We start from the raw sequence: 25,853 nt of genomic DNA, 5'->3' as shown, positions 1-25,853 counted from the left end.
CAATCTTTATCGTATGTTTCAGTATAATAATGTGCCTAAGAAAAGCATTTCTTTGCCAATAATATGCTGTAAACAGTTACAATAGTTTTGATATTTTATAAACCAGTTCACAGAATGACAGAATGCTTTGGGTTGGAAGTAACGTTAAACAACATCTAATTCCAAAGCTCCTGCCATAGGATGCCTCCCATTAGATTGGGTTGGTCAGGGCCTGTTCAGTTCATAACCATCTTTTGTATCCTGTCTAAAGAACCACCTATGATGGACATGGAAAAATTTAAACGTAAAAGCTAATAACTGCATTAAAGATTACTTATTTATGTGAAGTGTCTGGTACAGCAATACAGGATTACTAATGAGTTGCTATGAAAGTGCTAAATTGAAAAGTTCTGAAAAAAAAGATGACAAAAACATTTTTCATTTATTGAGCAAAACTAGTATTATTAAACTAGTGTTTAATTATGAAAGACTGAAGGAATGGAGCTAAAGATTGGGTGAGTGAAATGCATCTAGAAATTATACTGTGGGATTTTTATACAGGAGGACCCTGGCAAGAATTTGGCACTTGGTCTGTTCCCCAAAACCCCTTCTTGCCTTTAAAAGATAAATGAATAATTTAAGCCATTATCTTCAGCTTTTAAGGAGCTATACATTGAAATGCAAGAAACTCAGCCTTAGCTGAAAGAGGGAAATGTTTATGATTCTTTTCTTCATCCTTTACACATTCTTTTAAAGTTGCTTTTATAGTTGTTCCTTGATTTGCTTGTTGGCTGCTGCTTATTGTGAATTCTAAATTCATCATAACAACTCTGATCTTGGTGTCTGTAAATGTAGAGGGAACTTGACTGCCTTGAGATTGATGAGTATTTTCCTTTCTCTGTAGAATCACAGAATCATTTAGGTTGGAAAAGACCTCTAAGGTCATTGAGTACATCCAGTAACCTGCGCTGCCAAGTCTACTGTTAAATCATGTCTCTGGCCTTGTAATCCAAGTTCACCTGTTCTAAAATAAAAAACAAGGGGAAAAAAGTCAAGAAGTTTTGTTTTGTTTTTTTTTTTTTTTTCCCTTTCTCTGAAGTTGCCAGAACTTTTTCCCTTTCTCTGAAGTTGCCAAATAGAAGTATTCCTTGGAAAGTTCCAACCTCCATGAAACTGCTATAGTCATGAACAGAAATTAGAGTTTTTGGTAATGGAAGTATTCACATCACCTTATCTCTGCACACAGAAGCAAATTTTAAACTAGCTCTATCCTTTTTTCAAGTCCTTTCTTAATAGCTCTCAGTTTATGACAGTAGCTAGAAAACACGTAGGAGTATAACTCTCTGCTGAACTCACAGGTTGTTTTAGTGTCCTGCTGTCATCCCCCTCATCAGTGGATAAAAACTGAACACCTGTTGAAGGTTCAGTGTAGGGAGGGTTCTCTGGAGTCACTGTCTGGCAGCTGTGACATTCAGCAGAAATTATCCAACCTGTCCATTTTGTTCCCACAACTGGAGAAAATTACTGTGATCAAAATGGAAAGGAGAGTTCTCAGCCTTTTATTTACTTCACAGGAGGGAGGTTTTCTGTAGCAGTTGGAAAGTTTAGCTGTTATAGGTTTCATTTTCCATCACAGTGGATTCCTCAGTGTTTCTGGGCACTGGGAATCAGATGTGCTTTTATTTCCTGATTTATCAACACTTTGTGGCTAATGTATAGAAAAGATTTTGAATTTTTCAGAGCATTGTCGCTCAACCTAAAAGCTTTTAAATAGCAGAGAGCAGACAGATGATGTCTGAATTTAAAAAAAAAGACAGTGCGTTTTAATGTTATTTTGTCCATTTTCTCTTATGCTTTGGCATTTGTTGGATGGAAATCATCAAAACCAGCTTGGACAGAGAATAATGGTGTTAATTCAGTAGGATTTGTGAGTAAATTAAAATATTCTGGAGTGTAGCAACAGCAGATGTTGGTTGGAAACCTGACCCACATGGGACAGAAACACAACCTAAAAGGGGACCAGCAGTACAGCAGTTGTAAGTATTGGCCTAATCCCTGTAAGTGCAACATTGAAAAAAAAAATAAAATAATGCCACTGTTCTGCTGTACATTGTAGGAAATTATAAAGAAAGGAAAAAAAATATACATCTGCCACCGTAGCTCATTTTATTATGCTCACATATACTGTGGAAGAATGATGTGTAAAAAGTAAATGTGCTTCATAATATTTGGGGGACTAGGAAGGGGGAGATAATAAAAAATTATGGTACCTTTTAATTTGTAGGTATCTTTTCAATGCTTTTTTCCTCCAGGCTCCTAAATTCATTTTTCTTTCAGCACTTTAGAGACTTTGATTGATTGCAGCATCAGATTTTGATGAGTCCAGAGGCATCATACCTAAGATATGACTGTGCTTTCTCTTTTGGCTCGTTATAAATTTCTTCAAAGAGAATATTTTGTTTTACTGCATGGCATCTCCATCTGGTCTGATGTGAGAGGAAAGCATGTTTTTTGAATAACCAACACATTCCTAAGTCTCAACTTTTCTTCTTTTCAAATGGTTACTGAGGAAAAGCAAAGATGACCTGTGTGTCACCAACAGTGCTGAGGCTCTGTATAGTGAACTTTCCCAGTGAGTGGGCTTTGAGGAGTGAGAACAACTGTTTCAAAGTTCTACAGTATTTACAGCTGTAGAGGCCTTAAGATTTAGAGGATTTGTGCAAACATTTCATCTCTCCAGTGCGTGCATTGCAATAGACATGTAACAAAAATTCACTGTATCTTTCTCATGTTCTCCTTTAGTCCAAAGCCTTCAATATTTAATCTTTGCTGATTAATGTTTAATTATTGGACATGCAGATTATGATGTGTTTTCCAGCTAAATACATTTGTCACATTGTTATTTCTTCCTTTGTGTGTAGCTGTAATACCAGATCAAATTGATGTGCAACACAGGAGCATCTTTAATGTTTATTTATCTTCTTTTTTTTTTCACTGCAGATGTGATCCATACTGTTGGGCCCATTGCAAGAGGCTATCTCACTGACACTCATAAAGAAAACTTAGCAAGTTGCTATAAGTCCTCTCTGAAACTGGCAAAAGAATACAACATCAGATCAATCGTAAGTATTGTGGGAGAGCACATTATTGTTCTTTCTAGCCTGGATCTTACTTTCCTTGATGTGGAATAATTATGATTGTAAGCTTCCAGATACACTTCTTGCTCTTCGTGCTATGAGAACCCAAAACATTAAACATGATTTGGTCGAAACAATTGCTAGATGAAAGGACTAAGCTTATTTTAGGAGTTAGGGAAAGTGTGCCTGGTAGAAGGAGTACAAGCAGCTGTTTCACTGAAGAAGGGAGGAAGCTGATCCCATGGCTCATTCTTATACTGTATTATTTATTTTAAAAAGCCCTAAGAAGATCAGGAGGTCAGGAGGATAACTGCATGCAATATAGCCTCCTAAATAGCTGAGAAGTGATTAATGTGTTGCTTATTCTACCTGTTAATAGTTCTTCCTAAAAACAAGGGTATTGGTCAATTGATGGTGGTTTTAGCACCCTCTCCCCAAAATCTATCATAAAATAATCTATTTATATGATATTTCATTGAACTATATCATTGAACTTCAAATATACAGTGTTTTACCTCAGAGTGCCAAATTTTCAAAGGCCACAGAGGAAAGGAGCTTTTTCCTCTCCAGCTCCAGAGCTTTAATTCTGTAGCTGACACGGTTGCAGCTTAAGTCTTCACATATGCATAGGTTAGTTCCTTGTAGGTTTGAGGAAGAATTTGCCTTCTGAGCCTGACTTCACACCTTTGGGGTCATTTTGACTGGTTATATGATAGCACATGTTCGGCAACTTAGAATGCAAACATACAATCTTAAAAAATGTAAGCTGAACCAATGGTGGTAGATGAAGATGTAATATTCAGTAAGAGGAAGTTATTAATTAACACTGAAATAGCACAAATGGAAAATAAAGCCTTTTGAGGAGAGGGGCAGGACAGTTTGTAGAGCTTTGAACTGAAGTCAGGTGTGCCCTTCAGAGTCAGACCTGATGAATATCACTTATTTATTTCTTTTTGATGAGAACTCTGCTCTTCAACACTTTTTGTGCTCATGACATCTTCTCTCTGCTTCTCAAAATGGTGCCCAGCAATCCCTCTCTTTGCCATTATACAAACCATTGTGGGGTCTGTTTTCTTTGGTGGGTTTGAGGTTTGTTTGTTTTTTTTTTAATTATAGGCATAAAAATTAGAGCTGAAAACCTCCTTGGATTGGTGGGCATGTTTTGAACCCCTCTCTGGTGTTTTTTAAACACCAAAGGATGTTCATGCAATTCTCACTGGAGCCAGTAAGAGCTTTGTGCAGTTGTTCCTACATCCATCCTTGTTTCTGCCTGCTCTGGACTTTCACAGGCTTTTAGGGCATTCAGGTTAGTTTGAATAAAATTCCTAATATGATGTGGGAAAATGAAAATAGAATAATAATTATGAAAGGTTGTAAAAAAGAGTATTGAAATAACAAAGGAAAAACTTTAGTGGGCATTGGTCAATGCAGGTAATGCTTGTATCTGTAGAGAGTCTGTAACTTTTAGGACATTCTAGGTGGTAGCATAGTGTTTAGTATGGAATAATAAGAAAGGATTGTACTCATAGAAACTAGCCTGATATTTCATGGAAACTAGCCTGATATTTTGTGAAACCTGGCCTGATATTTTAATAAGGAAAGATAACCACAGGAGAAATCCTACACAGGTTATTTCCTTGCTGGTTAAGAGTTGTTGCCTGTGCACCTGTTTGAGATAAAAGATGCTCAGCACCCAGACTTGCAGAACACAGCTGCACAAACTGAACAGGAGCCAAGAGCCATTCATTCATGGCAGCATTTGGAAGCTTAGCAAGCAATATGGATTTTAAAGGCCACATGACAGATCGTGGACTGCTCTGAAAAGCCCTAAGGGCAGTGATTTCAGTGATGCCTTGGGAAGTGAAGGCTACTTTAGTGTCTGTCCTAATGACCAAACCAAGCCTGGAGAAAAATAAGATGTAAAATTCATTCAGTTAGGGAGCAGGAGTTTACTGTGAGTCTGAAGGAAAGGAATGCCAAGTGTAAGTGGTTTCACAAGATCCATACTGCAGGTGTAGAGGGAAGGAAAAGAAAGTGATTTAAAATATCCAAGATTTCTGAGGCTTGCAAAGACCTGACAGAGTGAGCAAAGGATTCAAATTGACTCAAACATACAACGTTTGAGTGTTAATTGGGTTATGGCAACAGAAATATTTGCAGTATGAAGAAGATAGACAAAAATTGAGGGGAAAAAAGTTTGTCTGTGTAAAACTAGGAAGAGAAAATCAGATGTGCTGATGGATGGCCTATTTTGATTGCCTCTTGAACAACAAGATGAAATAAGTATGTGAAAGAGAAAAACAAGTATTTTTAAAGTAGATAATGAGTAAAAGGAGGAAAAGCCATGTTAATGACACATAAATAGGTATTGGTGATAGCAAGTTGCAGTATCCTAAGAGAAAACTAAATCAGAGAGCATCAGTGCACTAGTAATTATAATAATTGAGAAGGAAGCAGGAAGACATTAGATTGTAACAGCACAAATCCATTACCTTCAAAAACAGAAAGGACAAATCTAGAAATTATTGCATAAAGAGGAAAAAGCCCCACCACAATTGGAAGTATTTTGAACATGAATTGTGTCAAAGGAGTTAGAATTGCTGGAGGCATTATGAATAGAGGGTGTTGATGAATGGCAGCACACTGAGCTGGACCAAAGCATGCAGGGTGACTCAGGGTGCACCACTAAATGCAGTTTAATTTAACAACTTAATGATTTTTGAAGAGTACATAAACACCTCATTAATTACATTTACAAATGAAACTACAATAGGCAGTGTTGCAAGCACTGGAAAAGGACAGAGATATATGATAACAATTGATGAGAGACTGAATACAACCTCATCAGCATCCAGTCCAGTACCAGAAGGGAGTTTCTGCCTTTGTTGCAATGGAGGAGAGGTCAGAAATGTAGCTGGCAGCTACAGTGGAACTCAGCACAGGAAATGGAGTAGCTTGTGGTGGGGAAAAAACTCAGTTTACAAATAGACCAAGTGTGTCAGAAAACCAGCACAATGAGGAGATGGTCTTGAATAATAAGTCTCAAGTTAGATGTACTTAAATCAGTTACTTGTTTCACTGTTGGATATTGTTGATCTGCCTCTGGAGAAATGATGGATGCCATGGGGATTGTATTGCAGTTCAAAGTGCACTGGGGAGAACTGGAATAGGATTCAAAACAGACCCAAACTCTGTTATACATATGTGTATGTAGTTGTTTTACACACTGAGGAAGGGAAGCAATTGCCTTGAAATACTGTGTAAATTCTGAGATGCAAGCTGTATGGAGAGGAGGAGAGAACAATATTATTGTGTTTTTGACAACAGGACAATTACATGGTGGAGCTGATAATCAGGTTACTTTCACATCCAAGGAGTCCAGGCATGGATGAGAGCAACTCTGGCTAACTCCTAAGGGAGCACTGATATCTCATCTGAACATGTTATCATCTTCACGTGTAAAGAAAAAAGAAAGATGGGTACAACTGAAAAGGAGATGAGGGAATGTAATGAAATGCCCATCAGAGTGATTGCCAAGGTTCATAATCCAGCAGCAGCCCAGCTGTGGGTGAGGATCTGCATGGACATTAAGGCAGGAAGAAAAGCCTCAGGAACAAATTTGATCATCCTCAGGATTGCTCAGAGAAGTCACACAACCACTGACATTTGTCTCCTGATCCTGTTTCCTGAAACATTTTATATTCAATATGAGGTTTCCAATGCCATATCAGCTATTTTGTCCAGAGTCAGCCTCCCTCAGGTCATCCACTCCATCTGCCTTCTAGGCTACTGAATTTTGTGTTTGTGTGTGTCCTTGTTATCTTGTGTTTCCAAATCCACGTGTTGCCTTTTCCTCAGCACTTGTTTGTGTAGCTGTGCTCCCTCTAGGACACTTGTGCTGCTGTCTGACTATTTGTGTGGCCAGAGTGAAGCTTTTGTCTTGGATGAGTCTTATTTAGATAATCCTCTGTCTGGTGAAAGAGGATACTTGAGACAGGTTTCTCTTTATCTCCACTTAAGTTGGTACAGCTGAATGGGAGAAAAAATATTCAAGGCAATTCAAAGAGAGTAACTAGCTGGTGTTTGAGCAAATTAATTTTATTAAATGTTCAGAATAATCTCTTAATAGTAAAAAATTTGTATGTTGATGCTGTTCTGTTTTGCACTGTACTAAGGATTGCTATTGTGCATCAATTAAATCTCTGCTGCCTGAAACACTGGAAATACATCACAGGCACCAAATCTTTAATGAAAGAAGATTTAGTAAAAACCAGTCTAATAGGTGTTTTTCCTCCCCTGTCTTTCTGTACTGGTTTTCTAAATAAGAGAGTCTTACAGCCCAATTAAGTGTAAGGTTATCAGGCAGACTCGGGCAGTTGTAATCACTGTTTTCAGATTTTAAATTGGTCCCCTGTTTACACAGTCTTTGAAATTATTTACTCTGTGTGCTCTTTAAGTTTTTCATGGGACCTCTCATCCTGCTTTTCTTTGCAATGCACTTCTTTGAAGCCATCTGATACCCTGGAAGCTTTCTGAACATCAAACACTTCCCTGCCACCTATTTTATTCAGACTTCACTTGTGGTTTTGAAAAAATTTCAATTAATTGCTGTCAGTCAGATTGCAGGTAGACAGGGACTTTATGAACTGCACAGAAAATTTAAAAAAATGATGGTGTGTGTTGTTGTGGATGGGATCCAAGCCAAAAGAGCTGCAGTGTGTTTGCAGAGAGGGGAAGCTGGTGCTGGTGCCTCACTCAGAAGGCAGAGCAGGCTTCCTCCACAATGGTTAAGGAAATGGAGTTCTGTTTGGGACTACAACTCTGCTGTTGTTCAGGACTGTGCTCGGCATTGCAGCCTGCAGGAACCCTTCATGTTGGCAGGGGGTGAATTGTGAAGCTTTAACAAGAAGCATTTCTTTAGCCTGCACCCTCTGACCTCCACCTCGAGGGAGAATTACAGGGGACCAGAGGGGGCAGGAGGAAATCCTCTAAGAATGTGGCTTTTTGAGTTCCAGAAGGAGCTCTGCTTATCACCAACAAATGCATTAACAGCATTATATGCTAAATACAGATTTTTTCCTGTTGTTCTCCCAGAGTCAGGTAGGGAAGAGTTTATGTTGTTCTTGAGCCTTACTAGTTTAGTTTGATGTGGCATTAAAAAAACAACACACCAAAAAGATGTGTCTCTTTCTGTGCTGTGAATGCAGAAAGTTGTTCTGCTCCAGGGAAAACCTCTTAGCTGGACTTCTCAGAACAACCACACTGCTGCTCCTGTCTGAAGTACATGAAAAGGCAAAAGGGCATCTGGAAATAGCTCAGCAGTGAGAGGGCCCATTCAAGGGCTGATTTGCTCATCACCAGGTCGAGTGGAAAAGCCGTGGCTGGGTGCTGGGATGGCCAGTGACCTGTAATGATGGGATATTCCTGGGAGAGTGGGTTGTGTCTCTGGCCTCTGAATAAAGTGTGGCCCTCCTGTGCACACAGCTTATGCTGCATTTTTGGGGAGCTTTTTCACAAAAGTATGTTAAATAGGATCAGGAGGTGCTTTTTGAAATCCGTGTTTTGCCTCCATTCCTGGGGTCTTCAGTCACTGTGCACAATGCATGATACTAGCTGTGCATTTGCAGGGGCTTTGAAATTAAGAGTATTATTTGAGGCTTCCTTAGAGAAATATTTCTTTCCTTTATAATTAAGTTAATCTACAGGGAATTTCAGCTCTTATCCTTTTTTCAGGTGTTTTTTTAACCAAGGTCATGTAATTATATTTTGTCCGTGATTGGCAAAGTTAATACAAATACTAATATAACTTGTTTGTACAGAAACACAGCTTAATAATTATTCAGAGCAGCATATAAAAATACATCAGGAAAGGTACCTGCCACTTATCTGTTTATAGCACTTAAGAAAGAAACAATTTTTTTTAATTGTCTAAAATATTTGTCTCCCCCTGTAATTAGGGATTTTTAAAAAAGGTATGCACCAATATTCTTGGTATTTGTATCCACTTTCAAAAGGAAGCTGTACTAGTGCTAGGCTGCACAGTTTAATTGAGCTTCATTTGAGTAAAGACATGTTTAGCCTTTGTGATGCCTGAATCTTCAATTATAACTCATAGACTGAAATTTTCAGTAGCTGTTTCAAACCAAGTGTGTTTTCAACTCTTCCTGTCATAAATTATAAAATCAATGAAAGAGGAATTTTTTTTGAATTGCAGCAAGATGCTTAAAAAGGTGTACTATTGTGTATTGGTCTAACAATTTGGTTTACACTCTTGCCTTTACGTGTCTTGCTCTCTTGTGCTGTAGAGTTATGTTTTAGGGAAAAGTTAAGTGATTTTTTTTTTTACTATTTCCAACAAAACTTATTTCTTGTTGAGAATGTTGCCATAGCAATGAGTTATAAGTCTGAAATTCCTAAAGGTTGGTTTTATCATCTTGTTTTCTGATATAGATTCATATCCATCAATCAGAAGAGTTGCTTTGGAAAGAAAATTTCCACAGTATCATAAATCCACTTAATTTGTTTCTTTGAAACACTTGTTTAACTTGTAAGCTATGATATGACTGATGTTATGTTTTCAGATTCAGTTTTCTCTGCAGCTTAGCCTTCCTCTTTTTTTTTCTCTTTAGCTTTCTTCTTTTAGGTATTTTCTAGGTAATATATTTAAAAATTAATCTACTGCTTTTAAGTTTTTCAGTTTGCTTAATCATGATGTTGGCATCAAATGAGGAGGTCGTGATCTTTCCCTATGATTCCAGAAATTATTATAGCTGGCCATACTTTTCTTAATCAAAGGTGAATCCGCTGCTTTGTTTTGGATGTGCTCCCAACCATTTCTTCCAAAATTATCTTGGTAGATTGAATTTCAGCCCTTTCTTCATTTCATGAAATGAAATGTATTCAGTGAGATCGAGTATAAATTGCTACATCTAAACAGAGATGCTCATTCAGTTGAGAAAGGCTGAGGAATGATTGAAGCACTGGGCAGAGATTCTTCAGAGAGTAAGTTGGAGTTTGTAGTGGATCTTGCACTGGTGGTTGCATGTTGAACTTTGACAGCCTTATCCTGTTATGGGAAAACCAAGAAAGGAGCAGCTGTTCACAATTAAACAGGAAAAATTGTGAAGTTACTTGTTGTGCTGCTGTGTCCAGTGGGGGGAAGACAGTGTCTCAGCCAGAAATGGAGTTAGAAACACACCAAAAGTAGAGTGAAAGAGAATGGTCTCCTCTCCTCAGTGCTTAAAATCCTAAGATGAGAAGAAGATTAAAAACCCCTAGCACATAAAAAGCTATTGAGGGGTAAAAGTAAATTGTTGTCTGGGCTAGGAACAGGACAAGACGAAACAGACTGAAATTGCAGGATTGGACATGTAGATTTGAGACTGTGAGAAATTTCCTAACTAGAAGGTTGGTAAAAGCATTGGGAAAATTGCTTATGAAAGTTGTGGCTACACCAGTATGTGCAGGTGAGGCATCACCAGCATTTAAATATTGATTCTGCCCTGTCTGGTTATATATGCAGTATGTATTTCCTAGGAGGAAGTGGTTTTGTTTGATTTGTTGTTTGAAATGTATGAGAGTGTTTGCTTACCATGGCTAAGAGTGGCCCAAGCAGCTCAGAGGTGCACAGTGATCAGCTGTGAGTATGTTTTATAGCAAGGCACCACACAGAAATTATTTGTTGTAACAGTGATGATGCTGTGACCTGATGTGATTCTTCCTTTTGTTGAAGTTTGTAGTGGAGTATGTCCGTGATGCTTCCTGCATAGGAATATCCTCACTCTGCTTGGTGATAAGCACCTTAGCTTAGGTTTGGAGGGCAGACAAGGACAGGAACAGCCCAAAAAACTGAGCAAGTGCTTGAACCTCTGTCAGCAGATGAATCTCAGGATGCTGGGGCTCAGATACTGCACCAAGGGGCATTAACAGAGGACAAAGATTAATATGACCCTTTGACCCGCCTGGTTCATCTTCAACCACAAAGTGTCTGATGGTATAAAGAAATAACTGTGTTGCTTTAATAAGCTGCATTACCAGGCAGTCTCAGTTCTCCATTTTGTTGTTCTGTGGTGTTGCTCTTGTAGCTGTTCTGTAACATGGAGATCTTTGTGATGACAAGAGGGAGAAAGGTGAATTATTTTTTGAATTAATGAATTTTTGAATTAATGAAACACTGACTGAACACTGAAAAAAAACCATCCTGAACTGGTGAGGAAAGAAAGGGAATTACTTGCTCAGGAATAAATTCTGCAAGTTTGTGTATGTGATGGGTTTAATGTGCGATAATTTGCCAATCACCCTGTGGGAATTCTGTGCTTAAAAGGGTGAAACTTTCTAGAGAAACACTGTCTGTTGGCTCAATAATTGGAGAACTGTCTCATTAGGGAAGGATAAAGTACAGATCTGTCACACAGTGGACCACAATGTTCATTACATGAGACAGCTCATAAAAGCCAGGGATTGCTGGAAAGTCTACATCATAAATAGTAGAGGAGGAAAATGTTTGATGTTTCTGTGCAGAGGAAATTACACTTCATTGGGATTGAAAGAGAATTAAAAAATAATAAAAGTAGACTAGAGGGATTCTTATTTGCATGCACATCTCAGCTGTGCAGAGTCAAGTATTTAAGAAGTTTGTCATTATTTGAATAGCACATTCTTGTAATGGAAATTCACAGTAAAAGTTAAGCATGTACAAATTTGTATCAAATCCCAGAGAGCTGGTGAGCTGTGGCCATCAGGCTCTGTGCAAAGCCATCCTTGTCCTTTTATCTTGCTGCCTTTCATTGACATATTCCCTATCACCTTGCTGGCGGTTTTTAGGCCCTTCAGGAGGGCTTGTGTTTCCTCTGCGAGAGCAATCAGTGCAATCCCTGTTAAAACTCACGGGATCCTCAGCAGCAGCAGTAATGTGCAATAGAAGTTGCAACAGGGTTGGTTTGTTTGGGGTTTTTTGTTGACACTGACTGCTGTGATTCTTTCCATCGCCACAGGTGGAGTCAAATTTTGCTGGAATTAGAAATTGCTTTATTCACAGGTTTTTCTCCTGGTGGTACCTTCTGTGATGCCTAAAAATGTATGAAGGGGCTTTCTGGCAGATAATGACTTATCAGTACCAGATTTCTTTTTCCCTTGCAATTTGATGTTGAGGAAAAGAACGTGTGATGCTGCATTTTGGCACTGCACTGTTCTCCCAAGGTCCTTATCACTTGGCTTTTTTTCATCTGACAGTTTTGAGAGATTTCTGTACATTCTATTTGCATTTTTTAAACATTAACATAACAGAGAACAAACAATTAACAGAGAACAAACATTAACACAGAATGAACAAAAGCATGAAAAATTTTGCATTTGAAATCAATTTTTCAAATAGCAAATTTAAAAAATAATTTTGAACATTGTTTTTATATTTAAATAGCTAATGTGAAGCAAAGAAATTAGCAACTAAAAGCATAAACTATTTTGTGTGTCAGATGGGCCCCGTAATACTTACCTAGGTTGAAAACAGGTTTATCATGACAGCATAATCTCTGTTTAGGATCAGAGTAGATATATTGGAAAGTAATTTTGAGAAATAATCAGAAGAAGCATGCTTTTGTGAGCCTTATTTGACAACTCATTATATATGATTTTCCTGAATTGCTAGTAGTTGCTTGGAGCCATTTACATTATGCACAAATTATATATTAAATCATAGTTACATATAAAGAAACAGCCATGCTCAGTAGTCAGTTACAAAATTTATACCCTTATCTAAAGGTTTTCTAGTATTATTCCTGTGGGATGATGTCATGTTATCTTTTAAGGTCTCTAAAGTATAAAACCGCTGTAATTAGAGTAATATAATTTAAGTAATATGATTGGCACTTCAGTATTTATTCTGATGGAATATTAATTTCTTTCATCTGAAAAACTGTTCTCACCGAATATAAAACTACATGCAGTATATATTCAAGCAAACACTTCAGCAGCCTGTTTTTTCAAAGCTGACTCCCATATCAACTCCTAGTGATGTTTGTCAGTTAGGATTTAGTTTAGAGTTCTGTTCATAGCAGAGATGAAAAATATAACAGGTATTTACTTTAGTAACAGAAAATATTATATAAAAGATGAGTGTGATGTGGTTTCCTGTGGCTTGTCATGGAAAGGCATCACTGCTAGGGGAAAGAATAATTTTAATTGGGACAATTATAGGTAAATGGATTTTTCATTTGCTCTTATTACGCCTTTGCTAAAAGATGACTGCATGAGTAAAAGCTGTAAGCCAAGAACACACATTCCTGCAGACTGTAATTAGCTGTAGCACGTTTAGTTTACAAGTAGCCTTACTGAAATATTATTATTTTCTCTAGTCTCATTGAAATGATACATTGTAAATCTTTTTCTAAGGAGACAAATCACTGTATTGCTGGGTTTTATGAGTTTCCATACCTTTCTGAAATTTCTTCGACATACTGGCTGTATTGAACCTTTAGGAATTAAATCTCAGCCACAGAACCATGCACTTCCAGAGAGGCAGAACTCACACAAGACAGTGGTTTTTGTTTGGGCAGAAACCTTGGGTGATGATCTCAGTGTTTGGGCAGAGTTGCCCACTGACACGTCCTCCTGAGTCCACGCTTCCATAACCAGAGGGCAGTTTTTCCCCTGCTTGTGTGAAAAAGGGAGACTGAAAGTGTGTCAGAACCCACAAGAAAGGTGAGAGAGCATATGGCCTATAAATGTTTATATTCATTACTGCTAAATTTTCATACTCATTACTACCAAGTTTTATATTCATTACTGTGGCTACCGGAGCCTGGGCTCGTTCTCAGAACTTGCCACGCCAGGAGTGGGGAGCTGTCACCCTTGAGCTAAGAATGACACAAGAACAGACCAGAGACTTAATTGCAAGAGGAGAAAAGAAGGCTTTATTACAAAAGATTCTTTGGTTTTTATAGACTGATAGGATGCATTCTACTTGATTGGCTAGTTAAGAGAAAACATCTGTCTCACACACCATCCTTGAGAATAGGAGAACAAGGTGGAAAAACACTGCTTGCAGATTGTTTATACTAACAAGTTATCACCTCCTCAAAATTCTTTTAAAAATTCTTTAAAAATTCTAAAAAAAAAATTCTTAAAAAACACTCCTTAATTCTCACAAGCCATTGTGAGAAACTATTGCTGTTTCTCTCTCCCTGACTGGATGGCATCCACAGGGAACTCCCTCGGGATGGGGATTTACCAAAGGCGGAAACTTTAAAGCCATTTGCTCTATGGTGCCAGACCCAAGCCAGGGACCAGGCAGAGGAGAAAAAAGGAGGGTCTCCATCTTGAGGTTCCCCAAAGAAGAGTTTATTCCAAGTAAAGGGATCATACCCCAAAGAGCCCTGGGCACTCCTGTGCGAGGGGTTTTGTACAGGTACAAATCAGGGGGTGGATACAAACAGCAAACCAACAGGGAATCCTTGGGAGAGGAGTGAGGGGATTCCATCAAGTGTCTGGGCCCACTTGGGGTAGGAGGGTGGAGAGGATGGGTCACAAGGGCCATTAGGGCCTCCAGGAGTAAGGGAATTCCAAAGGGATGTTGCAGACAGAGATTGGCCCGAAGTTAAACTGGCAGGGAAGGTTTGGGAATAAGGGGCTGGGTTGCCTTGAGAGGCAGGGGAAAGAGCTGGAACAAGGGGCAGGGAATGGCATGAGGGTAAAACCCAGGGGTAAACCAACTCACGGAGAACATGGGAGTACAACAGAGCAAACAACTTAACAAGGAATCAATAAAATAGCGTTTGAACTGCAAGGCATTACCTGTTGGCATTCCTTATTGCGGAATGCATCCCTCCCTTAGTCAAGCAGAGAGAGTCAGGCTTTTTGCAGGGAATTTTTCTGGCATGGTAGTGATGGGATTGATCCTCCTAGTTTGTAAGCAGATGATGTTTCAGTGAGGCTTCTCTGTGTTCATTACTTTGGCATGCCCTGGATTTGTCTGCGCCTGCCTCTGTAAATGTGCTTCTTTGTGTTTTCTCAGGCATGTTGGAACTGAAATGTGCCTGCCCCCCCCCCCCCATTCCCCCAGCATTGTCATGGCCCTGAAGTTCAACATTTGAGTGTTTGTGCAATACAGAAAATTTCCTACCTGCCTACCTCCTGCAGCAGGAGGAAATGCTGCCGTTAATAATTCTGGATCACTGAAATGTGTCTGATATTGATCTTAAATCTCCATCTCCTACTCAGTTCTCATTCATGTCTCAAGTCCTTGGGTGAGCGGTTTTTCCAGCTGGATCATTGCAGATCAGAATTTTTTTTAAAGGAAAATACACAATGGTACAAAAGCATTTCTCACTAATTTCTGGTACACGCCAGCATTCCTGTTTGACCATTCCTTATCTATTCTTCCATTTCCAAATGCACCAAGACTAAGTTTGGTGACAAGGACAGACTCAGACTCAAATATAAGTTGTCAAACTGTTACTTTCTTTTTTCTAAATTCATGTCTCCCTTGCATTCTGATTTCCCTGTTTTTATACTGTGGTGCCATATTTTCTTTCTTTAACAGAGAAACACATTGTTCCAAACATGGTGTTATTACTTACTGCTGTCTTGAATCAATATGTTGTTGTCTGTAGCTTTGTTTCTTTCTTCTTCCCACTCAGTTTGTGTACATCCCTTTTCTGATCCCTCAAGGTGTGCTTCATTGTGTCCGAATTCCATAGGATATTTATTTATCGATTTTTTTTTTCTAATCTTTCCTCATCATCCTTTGTTCTTTATTCTCATGTGTCTTCATTATTTCAACCCTTTTGGATAATCTGTCAAATTTTTAACGGTCTATGACTATCAAAGCCACTGAGCTGCATTAAATAGAAGCTAAGTTGTATCCAGGCCCACCTGAAGCAGCAGATATGTAAAGATTGTAATTTGGTTATCTCTCCCTAGCCCATCTCTTCTCCATTGCCCTGGCAGAATGTGACATATAAGCTAAATTTTTGTTGCAGTATTAATATCTGAATGCTCATAATTCACCAATTCAGTTCTCTGTTTTCTCAGGAAAGCAAGCAAGCCCAAAGCACCATATCCGGGTATATTCAAAATAAAATAGAGAAAACTAAAAGAGTTGGTATACTTTAAAGAAAAATAGAGTTTCAATAGACCACCAACCATTTGGTGCTCCAAGAACCACATTGCTAGAAAACTGTGAGGTGGCAATGCTGCCTGACACTGGTTCAGTTGAATAAGCTGCCATCCCAGATGATGTATATTCATCATATTTCACCCCCAGATGCTAATGACGTTAATGATGGCTAATTCTGCTTAGGCCTGATGGTAGCAGTGACTACAGCTTGTAATCAGGCCTTAGAAACATCCCACTTGATAAATTCATGGATGCTGAGCCAAATCACCTACTTTGCTGTTCGCTTTAATTAAAATTGCTCATGATCGATGGTTTTAAAAGCAGGAGCTGCTGATGTTGTTAATCACCATTTATTGTGCATCATTTCAGTGGTGCATCTGTTTCCCTCCCTCATAGTTGGGGAGGGAGATCTTTTGCTGTTGTCATGTATTTGGCCTTAGTTGGGCTTGTTTTTTGGAAGGCCTAATCCAGTGTTACCACCATCATCCAAAGAGTTTCTGCAGGAACCAGAGACAATTGAAATAACTTTTCCTATTCTGACTAAATACTCACAAATCTTGACCATGAAGAGCTCCATTACAGCCACACCATCTGTAGTCTCTGAACTGGGTGGCTTGAATGAGTTAGTACAATTTATCATTGTACCTTTCTTTTGTAGTGCAGATGTACTTTAAATAAATGAAATAATTTTTCTTTATTATCTTCTTGTTAAGAAAACCAGCCCTTGCATTTTCCCCAAGTGAAGGGCTTCTCTGAATAAATATGCAAAGTATCATTTCACAAAATGACTTTCTCCTGAATCCCTTTGTGCTTAGTCCCAGCAGAGAAGGGAGAGCTGAGATGGTTTATAAAACAAATGCATGCACCTTGCAAGCTTTTATGAGGTAGTTTGGGGAAAAAAATGGAATGCTACAAAAGAGCCAGGGAGATTCTGGTTAAATGACAGGGCCCAGAAAATGCCTTGGAGTAGAAAATGCAAAGTTAAATTCTCACTAGTACCTAAATTACATTCTGGACTTAATAAAAGCATTTTCAGCCAAATAAAATGCTATGTAGTTTGGACTGAATTGTGAAAGGTTTTGTTAGTTAAAAATAACAAATTCCCTTGTAATTTTGGCTTCTGAGCCGTACCTGTTTCAGCGGTTAAATCTAAACAGGAGAATAGCAAACAGGCAGGAGAGGAGTACTCAGGCATTAATACAGCATAAGAATGGGTCAGGAAGCGCTTGAAAAATCCCACCCAAGGCAAATTTGCAAATTAGATGAACACTTGTGGAGAGGCTAATGAGAAGCAGATGCTTGGTCCTTTGGAGTTCCAGCAAGACTGGGGCAGGTGTTAGGAAGGTCAGGTTTTGAAGTCAAAGTCTTCCTAAAAGCATATAGATATAGATAGATATATCAGACATGTGACCTTTCCAGTTCTTGCGCAGTTAAGAATGTGCAAGTGATGATGTTTAATTTCACTATTCCTAGAGAGAGGGACCTTGTGCTTCCCTGGTTGTGCATCCATTTTTCACCTTGGTGTGTGTGCTGCAAATGTGGCAGCACCAGGGTCAGCAGGAAAGTTTTTACTGAGATCATTGCATGTCTCCTCTGTCTATCTTCTGGTATGCAAAAGAGCTTGGCTTGCACTAGAGGAATGGCAGCTGATCAAAATTATGGTCTCTTTTAAAAACTGGTAAGCAGCAGTGGCACTGGTAATAGTCCACGGATTTCTCATTCAGTAGGAAGAACTAGTTCATAGTAATAAAAAAATCTTTAACAGTTATGAATGCATGTGGAAGCTTTTGCCTTATGAAAGTCTCAGGAAACCTTCTGTGCTCTATACTCCAATATTTTTGGGTTTTTTTTTCTTTTTCTTTCTTTGAAAATGGCTCAGTAAATCCTTTTTTTGTTGTTGTTTTGTAAATTGTGTGGGTTCTGTGTGGACATCAAGTAAAGGACCACCCTTAAAAACTTAACTCAATGACCAAAGTTCATGTCAAATGATGGCTCGCTTAGAATAAAATGGTGTTTTATGTAAAATTTTGGGAGGCATGATATCTGTAAATTAAGGCTATGTGTACAGTGGATCACTTTGGTGTTTTCCCCTGCAGTTTCTTTAGTATATTAAGCTCCTCCAGAATAGCTTGTGATGTTTTAGATTGAAGAATAAACAAATCAAAACCCTTAATTGCAGTAGGCTCTTAATGGTGAACAATAAGCTTGCAGCTACACCACTGTTCTCCTCTGAGTTATTATTTGGAGAAATAAAATCTTTGAAGGGCTCTTGAACACAATGGTATTAATTGTGTGTACACCTTGGGAAATGCTTGGTTTTAAGAAAAAACCCAACCAGCCCACCAAAACCAAGCCAACACCCTGTTCCCACCCCCAAAACAAGTGAAAATGTTTGTATTTAAATTGAATGATCGTAGATGCTTTCTCCCAGCCACTGAAGATGAAAAATTTGGACTCAGCTGAAGTTACTGGTGTCAAACTCCATGTTGTGTATCTGAAGCAAATCCCATCAATTCTCAGCACTCAAAATGTCTTCAGCTGGCATAGCAACTGCCATCAAAAAGTAATAATCAAATCCCAAACAGGCAAAGGAAAGGCTCTGTAACATATTCTGGTAAATCACTCATTACCATGTTGATGTCAGAAAATAGCACCAATGGAAATGATCAAAGTGAGGTAGTATTCTAGAGCAGAACAGTGTCAAAAATTTATGTTTTTGCAAAAAGGCTCACACAATTTCATATAAATTTTCATTTTATTATGACTTTAATCATTGTGTACTCGGGGTTTCACTTCAGAAGTGCCTCAGGCTTTTGCTCCAAGCAGTTTGAATGTGCTTATCACAGATTATGGGCCCTGCTTTCCAGTCACTTACATGGAATAAAAATTATTAAAGGCTTATGGAAAGTCATAATTTAAAATACCAAAATGCCGGTATATTTTGAAAGCTAATAGATGACATTTGCCATAAGGAGTGGTAATGGACAAAGCCCCAGCAGTGGAGTGGTTGCAAATATTTGGAGACGTACTGTGAGCTAAGTGCAGGAGCAAGCCTGCCTCCAGGACATGCCCTGGCTGCAGGGAGATGATTGATATGGATAGGTTTTGGATTCATAAATTGTAGCCAATTCATGAATCCAAACTGTGCATGGATAACCAAGGCTGATCTTATGTTTGATTTGCTTTCCTTGTCTTGATTTTAACCTTTTTTTCCCAGCGAGGTAAGGTAAAAGCTTGTGTTTGGGTGACAGGCTTGAGCTTCCTGCAGGAAGGATTGTGTTCTTTTTGGATTGACTCAGAGGGGGTTAAGAACCTTGGCACACTTTGAACTTGGAGACATTCCTGTAGTAATGTCCAGCATGGAAAAAGACATGCTTAAGTGATTAGGAAATTAAATCTAGAGGGCAAATAAATATAGGATCGCTGACAGAAAGAGTGAAGAATAATACAATTTTCAAAATTACCTGGTTGCAGAACATAGTTCAAGGTTCAGTACCTCGGAACTGGAAGGAGGCAAAATGGATAGCAAGTGTTGGATTTTTATTATTTTCATTTTTAAAATGAATTCTTGGTCAAGATAAAACAAAATATCAAGTGTTTTGGGAGGTGACTTAAGGGTTGCATCCTCTGTAAAAAAAGGCAGGATGAGAGTCTAGTGAAAAGAGAATTAAAATGGAGGCTCTCTGAAAGATAAAACAAAATATCAAGTGTTTTGGGAGGTGACTTAAGGGTTGCATCCTCTGTAAAAAAAGGCAGGATGAGAGTCTAGTGAAAAGAGAATTAAAATGGAGGCTCTCTGAAAGGGAAGGAGGAAAAGACAATGAGGTATTTATTTACCAAGTAAATATTTTCATGGTACAACCTGGAAGTTTGGTTTTTCTCCTTATGCATACATAAATATTTACATGGGAAATGAAGTTTACTCCTCTCTGCATGGTGCAGCTATTGTGAACAGGTATCTCTGAATCCTAATGACTCACTTTCCACCTGTAACTTAACTGAAGGAGTGTGGAAGCATGTGAAAATACCAGGGACTGACAATGGAAATCATAACCTGACTCATTAATGCAGCAGGAAGAAGAGTGTAACTTTTCCCTGGTACATGTGGAGTCAGTAATTAGCCAGTGGCACTGTCAGCATTGCTCTGGTGTTTTTATAGCACCTGTGGATGAGCTGTTCTTAGGTGACTTGTCACTCAGTTACAGAAACTCGTACTCCAGTCCACATGGAATTTTGAAATACAGCAGGTGGGAGAGGATGTGAGATTTTTCTGAAGCAGATTAATAGGAAAAGGCTGGCACATCCCAAACGCCAACTAGAGTGTGTGCTGCTGAGCAGAGGGGCTGGCTGTTGGGTAAGAGCGATTCACCTGAGCTCGTGGTGCTGTGTTCACATCCCCACCCTCTGCAGATGCAGGGATGTGCAGCCTGGCACACCAATCCCCTTCCTTAACCTGGGCTTGAGGCTACCAGAGTGCTGGCTGCTCTTTCATATAGGGAAAATCGTTCATGCTTCTAATTCTGCTTCCTCTGTACTTCTAGTTGACACAGGAGGCTGAAGGAAAGATTACAAATACATTAGAAGTGTGTTATTGTTAGACACTTTACTGCATCTTACATGTTTTCCCAACAGATGCAGATTTCTACATTGTTTTGGGATTTTTTCATTACATAGACAGTGTTTAAAATAAGGATTGTTTTGGAAAGTCTTTTATAATACTGCGGAAATTTGTAATTTGAGCACCTCAGCTTAACCTGAACTATTTTTAATTAGCAGTGCTTTGTTTTCGTCTACTTTGTTACACAGATAAACAGAACAAATGGAGAAAGGCTAATTGATTTACCTTGCTCAATTTATGGTAATGCTTTTGATAACATTTGACATCATTTTCTTAAACATGATAGAGAAGGGGGAGTTGTGGAATGTTTTGTTCTTCCTGGTGTGTTATTTTTGGTAAGTGTCTGGGGTGCATTTAGATAAACTACAGTGCTAAGTCTAAGCAAGAAAGACCTAAAAGCCCACTGAATTACTCCTATTTGCATTGAGAAATTAACTGTAATTAGCATTCAGGTTTTAATGATACTGTATTTGTGAAGCTGATAAGGCCTCTGGGAGTGTGATAGCAGGAAACTTCTATTGTTTACTATATGCAAATCAGGCCACTTAGCTTTAATTAGAGGTTGAAACCTGGAGCAATTATCAGCAGTTGCTTTAGTATTAATGAGCTTGACAAAGCTGTCCATCACAGTTTTTTACAAGATTGAGAATTAGAATATTTAATCCCAGTTGGTTCACTGTTCAAAGGATGTGCAGCCTACATCAAGCAGAATCATTTCATTTTGTATGCCATCCATTTCATTGGTTCCAGTCACTGCAAAGACTGAAATCCTTGCAAATTTGTATAGCTGCTATTTTCTGCAGGATGGTTTGAGAATATATGAGACAATTTCCTTTAAGGTTTATACTGCCAATATTTTTTTTAGAAAGTAGTGGTTCTAAGAGTAGTTGTGCAGTTGGAATACAGAATTTAGTTGCTTGACATCTGAGACATTAGAGCTTACAATAACTGTTGACTGATTAATTTCCTCACAGAATTAGCTGATGTCTCCTCATGTGTGCTGGTGATGGATATTTCCTTTCACATTCTGATTTTAGTGGAGGATAACAAAAGAGATATAAGGGAAAGAGAAAAAGCTTACAATGCCTAGCTCCTGAGATGGTTTTTATTTCTCTCTCAATGGAAGCACTAACCATTAGAGTCTTCTGTTGCTGCTCTTTAATGTTTTTTGCTTTTTAAAAGCAGTTTTTGTGCTAAGAAGTAAAAAGTTTCAGAGAAGATCTATATACTGGGGGGCGGAGGGTGTTTTAGGAATTGCCACTTGAATGTTAGTGCTTTTAAATACATTGCTGAAAGTTTTCTATTTTTGGACTAGCTCTTTGTGAAGTACTTTTCTCTTCCACAAGTCTTTAAGTAATTATAATAGGTACTTTACATAGAGGGATATGTGTATATATGTATACATATGTATATATGTATGTATACATATGTTTATATATGTATATATCTATTTATCTATATATATATAAATGTAATAAAGTCTTCATTTTTTAATGGTCATTTCACAGAGAACAAAACCTAATTGTGAGCTTTCTTATGCTCTCACAGGTGAGGCTGAAGTGAACCCAGCCATGGATTTTTTTTTGGCATTTCTCAGGTTTCTTAGGATGCAAAAATCTTTACTCTATTGAGTAATAATGCAATGCTTTCTTAACTGCTGGCCGTTTGGGTATGAAATGGGGTTTTAGCCCCTCTGTTTTTAAATACTGGAGGTTGTGTTTTCAGCAGACATGGCAGACCAGAAGCTTTTGCAGGGCATTATTTTGTGAGGTGCTATTGAATGACCCCAACTTTGAAGGTGCAAAGTGGGGGCGAGCTGTGGAAATGGTTTATGGCACGTGGGAAGCATTTTTGGGGGTCCTGCTCTGCCATCAGGAGGGACATCTGAGCTCTGGTGTGGGTGGTGGTCAGGCCCTCACTGCAGGGTGGGTTTTCTTCCTTCTGATGGGGTTTCCATTTCCCTCCTGCCCCATGGCACTCCAGAGCAGCTGCCACTCAAAGACAAAGCCTGGTTACATCCTTAGTGTTGGAAAGGCCATATCCAAAAAGAAAGCTTTGTTTTCAGGGGGAAGGCCAGCTGTAGAAAGTTTTAAAAGGTTAAATAACTGTGCATGTTCTAGATCAGTATCTTTGAGAGCTGAATACTTGGGGGAAAGTAGCACTGAGTCTCATTTGTTTGTAATTCTGAGTAAGCCAGAGCAAGATGGAAGAGAATTATGAATCAGATGTGGAGATGCTGTTACCAATTCATTCCTCCAGGAAAACACAACTTCTAAGCCATGTGCTTTTTGGTGAAACCACACTTCTGAATATATCCTAGGTGAACAGAATTGAGGTTAAGGGGCCAATGCTCTGTCTCATAGGCAATAATTGGGTGGTTTTGCAGCCATGGGAAATGTAGTATATAGCAATTTTCTTAACTGTTTTGTTTTTGAGAAAAGGCTAGTTAGGGATCATCAAATAAGTGATCCAGCTGGCTGATCAGAAGCCATTAATTGCTAACTCCCAAATCACCATCCTTCCACTTCTGGCCTGCGAATTACTGTTCTGATTGTCCATATTGGGCCAACTTTGGTGTAATCATATGTAACAGTAATCTGTATTTCATGTCAGGTAATTTGATTTAAGCAACAGACCAAACAGGGCACTAAAGGATAAAAGACAGCACATGAGTTACTTACCTTAGTGAAGCTTCTTCTGTGCTAGTTTATTATTAAGTAGTGAAAATGGGATTCATTTTGTCCCTTTATCCTGTGCCATGAGAGGTAATTAAAAATTGCTGCAAATATAATTTCCTTATTGATACTTTCCCTACTATTAACTTCATAATAATACCAAATTCCATTTTTAATACCTAAGTTACATAAAGCATTAATTCCTCAGAAGTTTATTTTTTCTTTCTTTTCTCTGCAAGGAAACTGTGATTTAACCTTGCCCTAATTCACTCTGAAGGTTAAATGTGGTTTCAAGAAAAGGAGAAATTGATGGTGGTGTTGTTTTTAAATGCTCCAAGACTTTTTGAGTATTTTTGGCATACTGAAAATTTACCATTATTATATAGTAGTATATATTTAGCATTTATTATCTTTTTATGGCTCCTTTTAGTTATTATATTCATAAAGATAAAAGACTCATAAATTACCAGTGAATCAAAACCACATTTAGCTGCAGTTATGAATTCAGTCAGGCAGTGTTTCTGGTTTTGTTTAGAGCTCTTCATGTCCCTTTACTTTTTTATATTTATAGCCATTTACCCACAACAGCTTTGTTTATTATTTTTTTTTTTGCCAATAGGTGACACACTCAGTGTTTCTCAAACCCTTCCAGTGGCAGAACGTTTTGTTGGTGTATTTCCATTTTCATGTGTTACCCACTTTGTTTTAAGTTTATTTGAAGTCTTCATGGTAAAAACCTGGAGGGGAACAATTTGAGTGTTTCTATTACATCTATTTTATTTTATTTGAAAATTTGAAGTAGGCTAGGCTTAACATTAACATTTCTCTTAGGAAAGATTTTGCCTCATCTCCACTCAGATGTGAACCCTATCAAACAAGCATCACTCTGAACATAATAAAATTTGGGAGTGGGGATTGCATTTGCCAGGCTGCCATAGGCATTTTAGAAGGTTCAGTGTTATTTGTTCTAGACATAACTCTTTGAGTTGGCTTACATCAAATGTCTCCTGCCCTCCCTTAAGTGGTAGCTCTGATAAAGTTGCCCAGCAAACATCACAAGGTCACTGCAATTCATCCCTGGGAGCTGCTCCTCGCTGTGGAGCAATCACTTCAAGGCACACGTTTGTTGTTTAGCAGAGAGCAAAGGAGAGATGGGACATTGTGGCTGCTTCAGAGCAGCTTTGATCTTCTCTTTCCTAACAACAGTGCACAATGGTAATTACAGTTCCTTTTAAAACGTGTTACAGAGGTAGGATAATAAGTGGAAAGGGAATTTTCAGTCATTTCCAGTGTCGATGAATGCATTATTAACTCCCAGTGATTTTGCAGATGCTATTTCTGCCAGATGAGCCTGAATGAGAAGAGCCTGCCAGATCAGCTATTTCAGGAGCTCTGTTTTCTGCACTCAGCAAGGGATGGTTCCAGTCAAGTCTAGCTGTAAATCCGAATCCGGGAGACGGGGTGTCTGTTCGGGCTGCCAGCGTGTTATGTTAGCCCAGCTCTGATTCTTTTGTCTAGAGCAAAACCGAAAATCCTGCTAGAAAATTCCCTTTTTGATGACTGCAGCCTCGGCTGGCTGGCTGACTTAGTTCTGCATCGTGGAAGGGCAATTAGCTTTGCAGATGTCTCTGGGCAAGGCAATGAAACTGAGGAAGGCTGCAGAGAGAGGCCCTTCCAATGCAAAACAAACAACCCCAGATGGGTGTCAGAGCATCAACACCCATGCAAGGAAGTCCTGGCATCACAGAGTCATGTAATCATTTAGAATGGAAAAGACCTTTAAGGTTATTGAGTCCAACCATTAACCTGAAACTGCCTGGTCACCAAGTGATGCATCTAGACATTCACATTTTCTCTTTGCAAGACTGACCAGGGAACCTTCTGGGCTCTTCCTGGCTTGTGGTGTATGAAATTTGAGTAAAGACATTCTAGGTGGAGTCCCTCCACATCAAAATATCTAAATCTACCTGTCACTGAGCAGCTGGTATGTAATTTTTATGGGTTTTTTAAGGGAAGAAATTGAAATTTCTTTTAAATTAAAAAGTTTTAAAAGTTTTAAGTTTAAAAATCATTCCAACTCATAGTTTTGTGTAATTTTTCTTTGAAATTGACTTGAGTGTTTAGACCAACTCCATGGTTAGTGGAGGCTGTAATGGTGTTCCTGAGCTTATAAATAGCAACAAAGCTAGTGATCAGTTTTAGTAATCCATTGGCAGCATTGCTTACCAAAAAAAAAAAAAAAAAGTGGACATTTTGAAATTACTTCAGCAAAAAGCTAATCAAGCTTAGTCACACTCTCTGAATTGCTAACTTCTGCCTAGCAAGTTTGC

The 25,853-nt window shown here is 38.6% G+C and overlaps 1 protein-coding gene across 4 annotated transcripts in view; it reads left to right on the top strand.

Moving 5' to 3' along the window:
- The window catches only part of MACROD2 (mono-ADP ribosylhydrolase 2), an 850,453-nt gene that overhangs the window by 494,802 nt on the left and 329,798 nt on the right, over positions 1 to 25,853 (top strand). For all 4 annotated transcript variants that reach the window (XM_059467312.1, XM_059467311.1, XM_059467310.1 and 1 more), the window contains one exon: positions 2,980 to 3,101. In XM_059467312.1, coding sequence (XP_059323295.1) covers positions 2,980 to 3,101 — 122 coding nt within the window. The remainder of the gene's footprint in view (positions 1 to 2,979; positions 3,102 to 25,853) is intronic.

The sequence above is a fragment of the Ammospiza nelsoni genome, chromosome 3 (genome assembly GCF_027579445.1).
Source record: "Ammospiza nelsoni isolate bAmmNel1 chromosome 3, bAmmNel1.pri, whole genome shotgun sequence".
Classification (NCBI taxonomy): domain Eukaryota; kingdom Metazoa; phylum Chordata; class Aves; order Passeriformes; family Passerellidae; genus Ammospiza; species Ammospiza nelsoni.
This window is presented reverse-complemented; position numbering and strand designations above follow the sequence as displayed.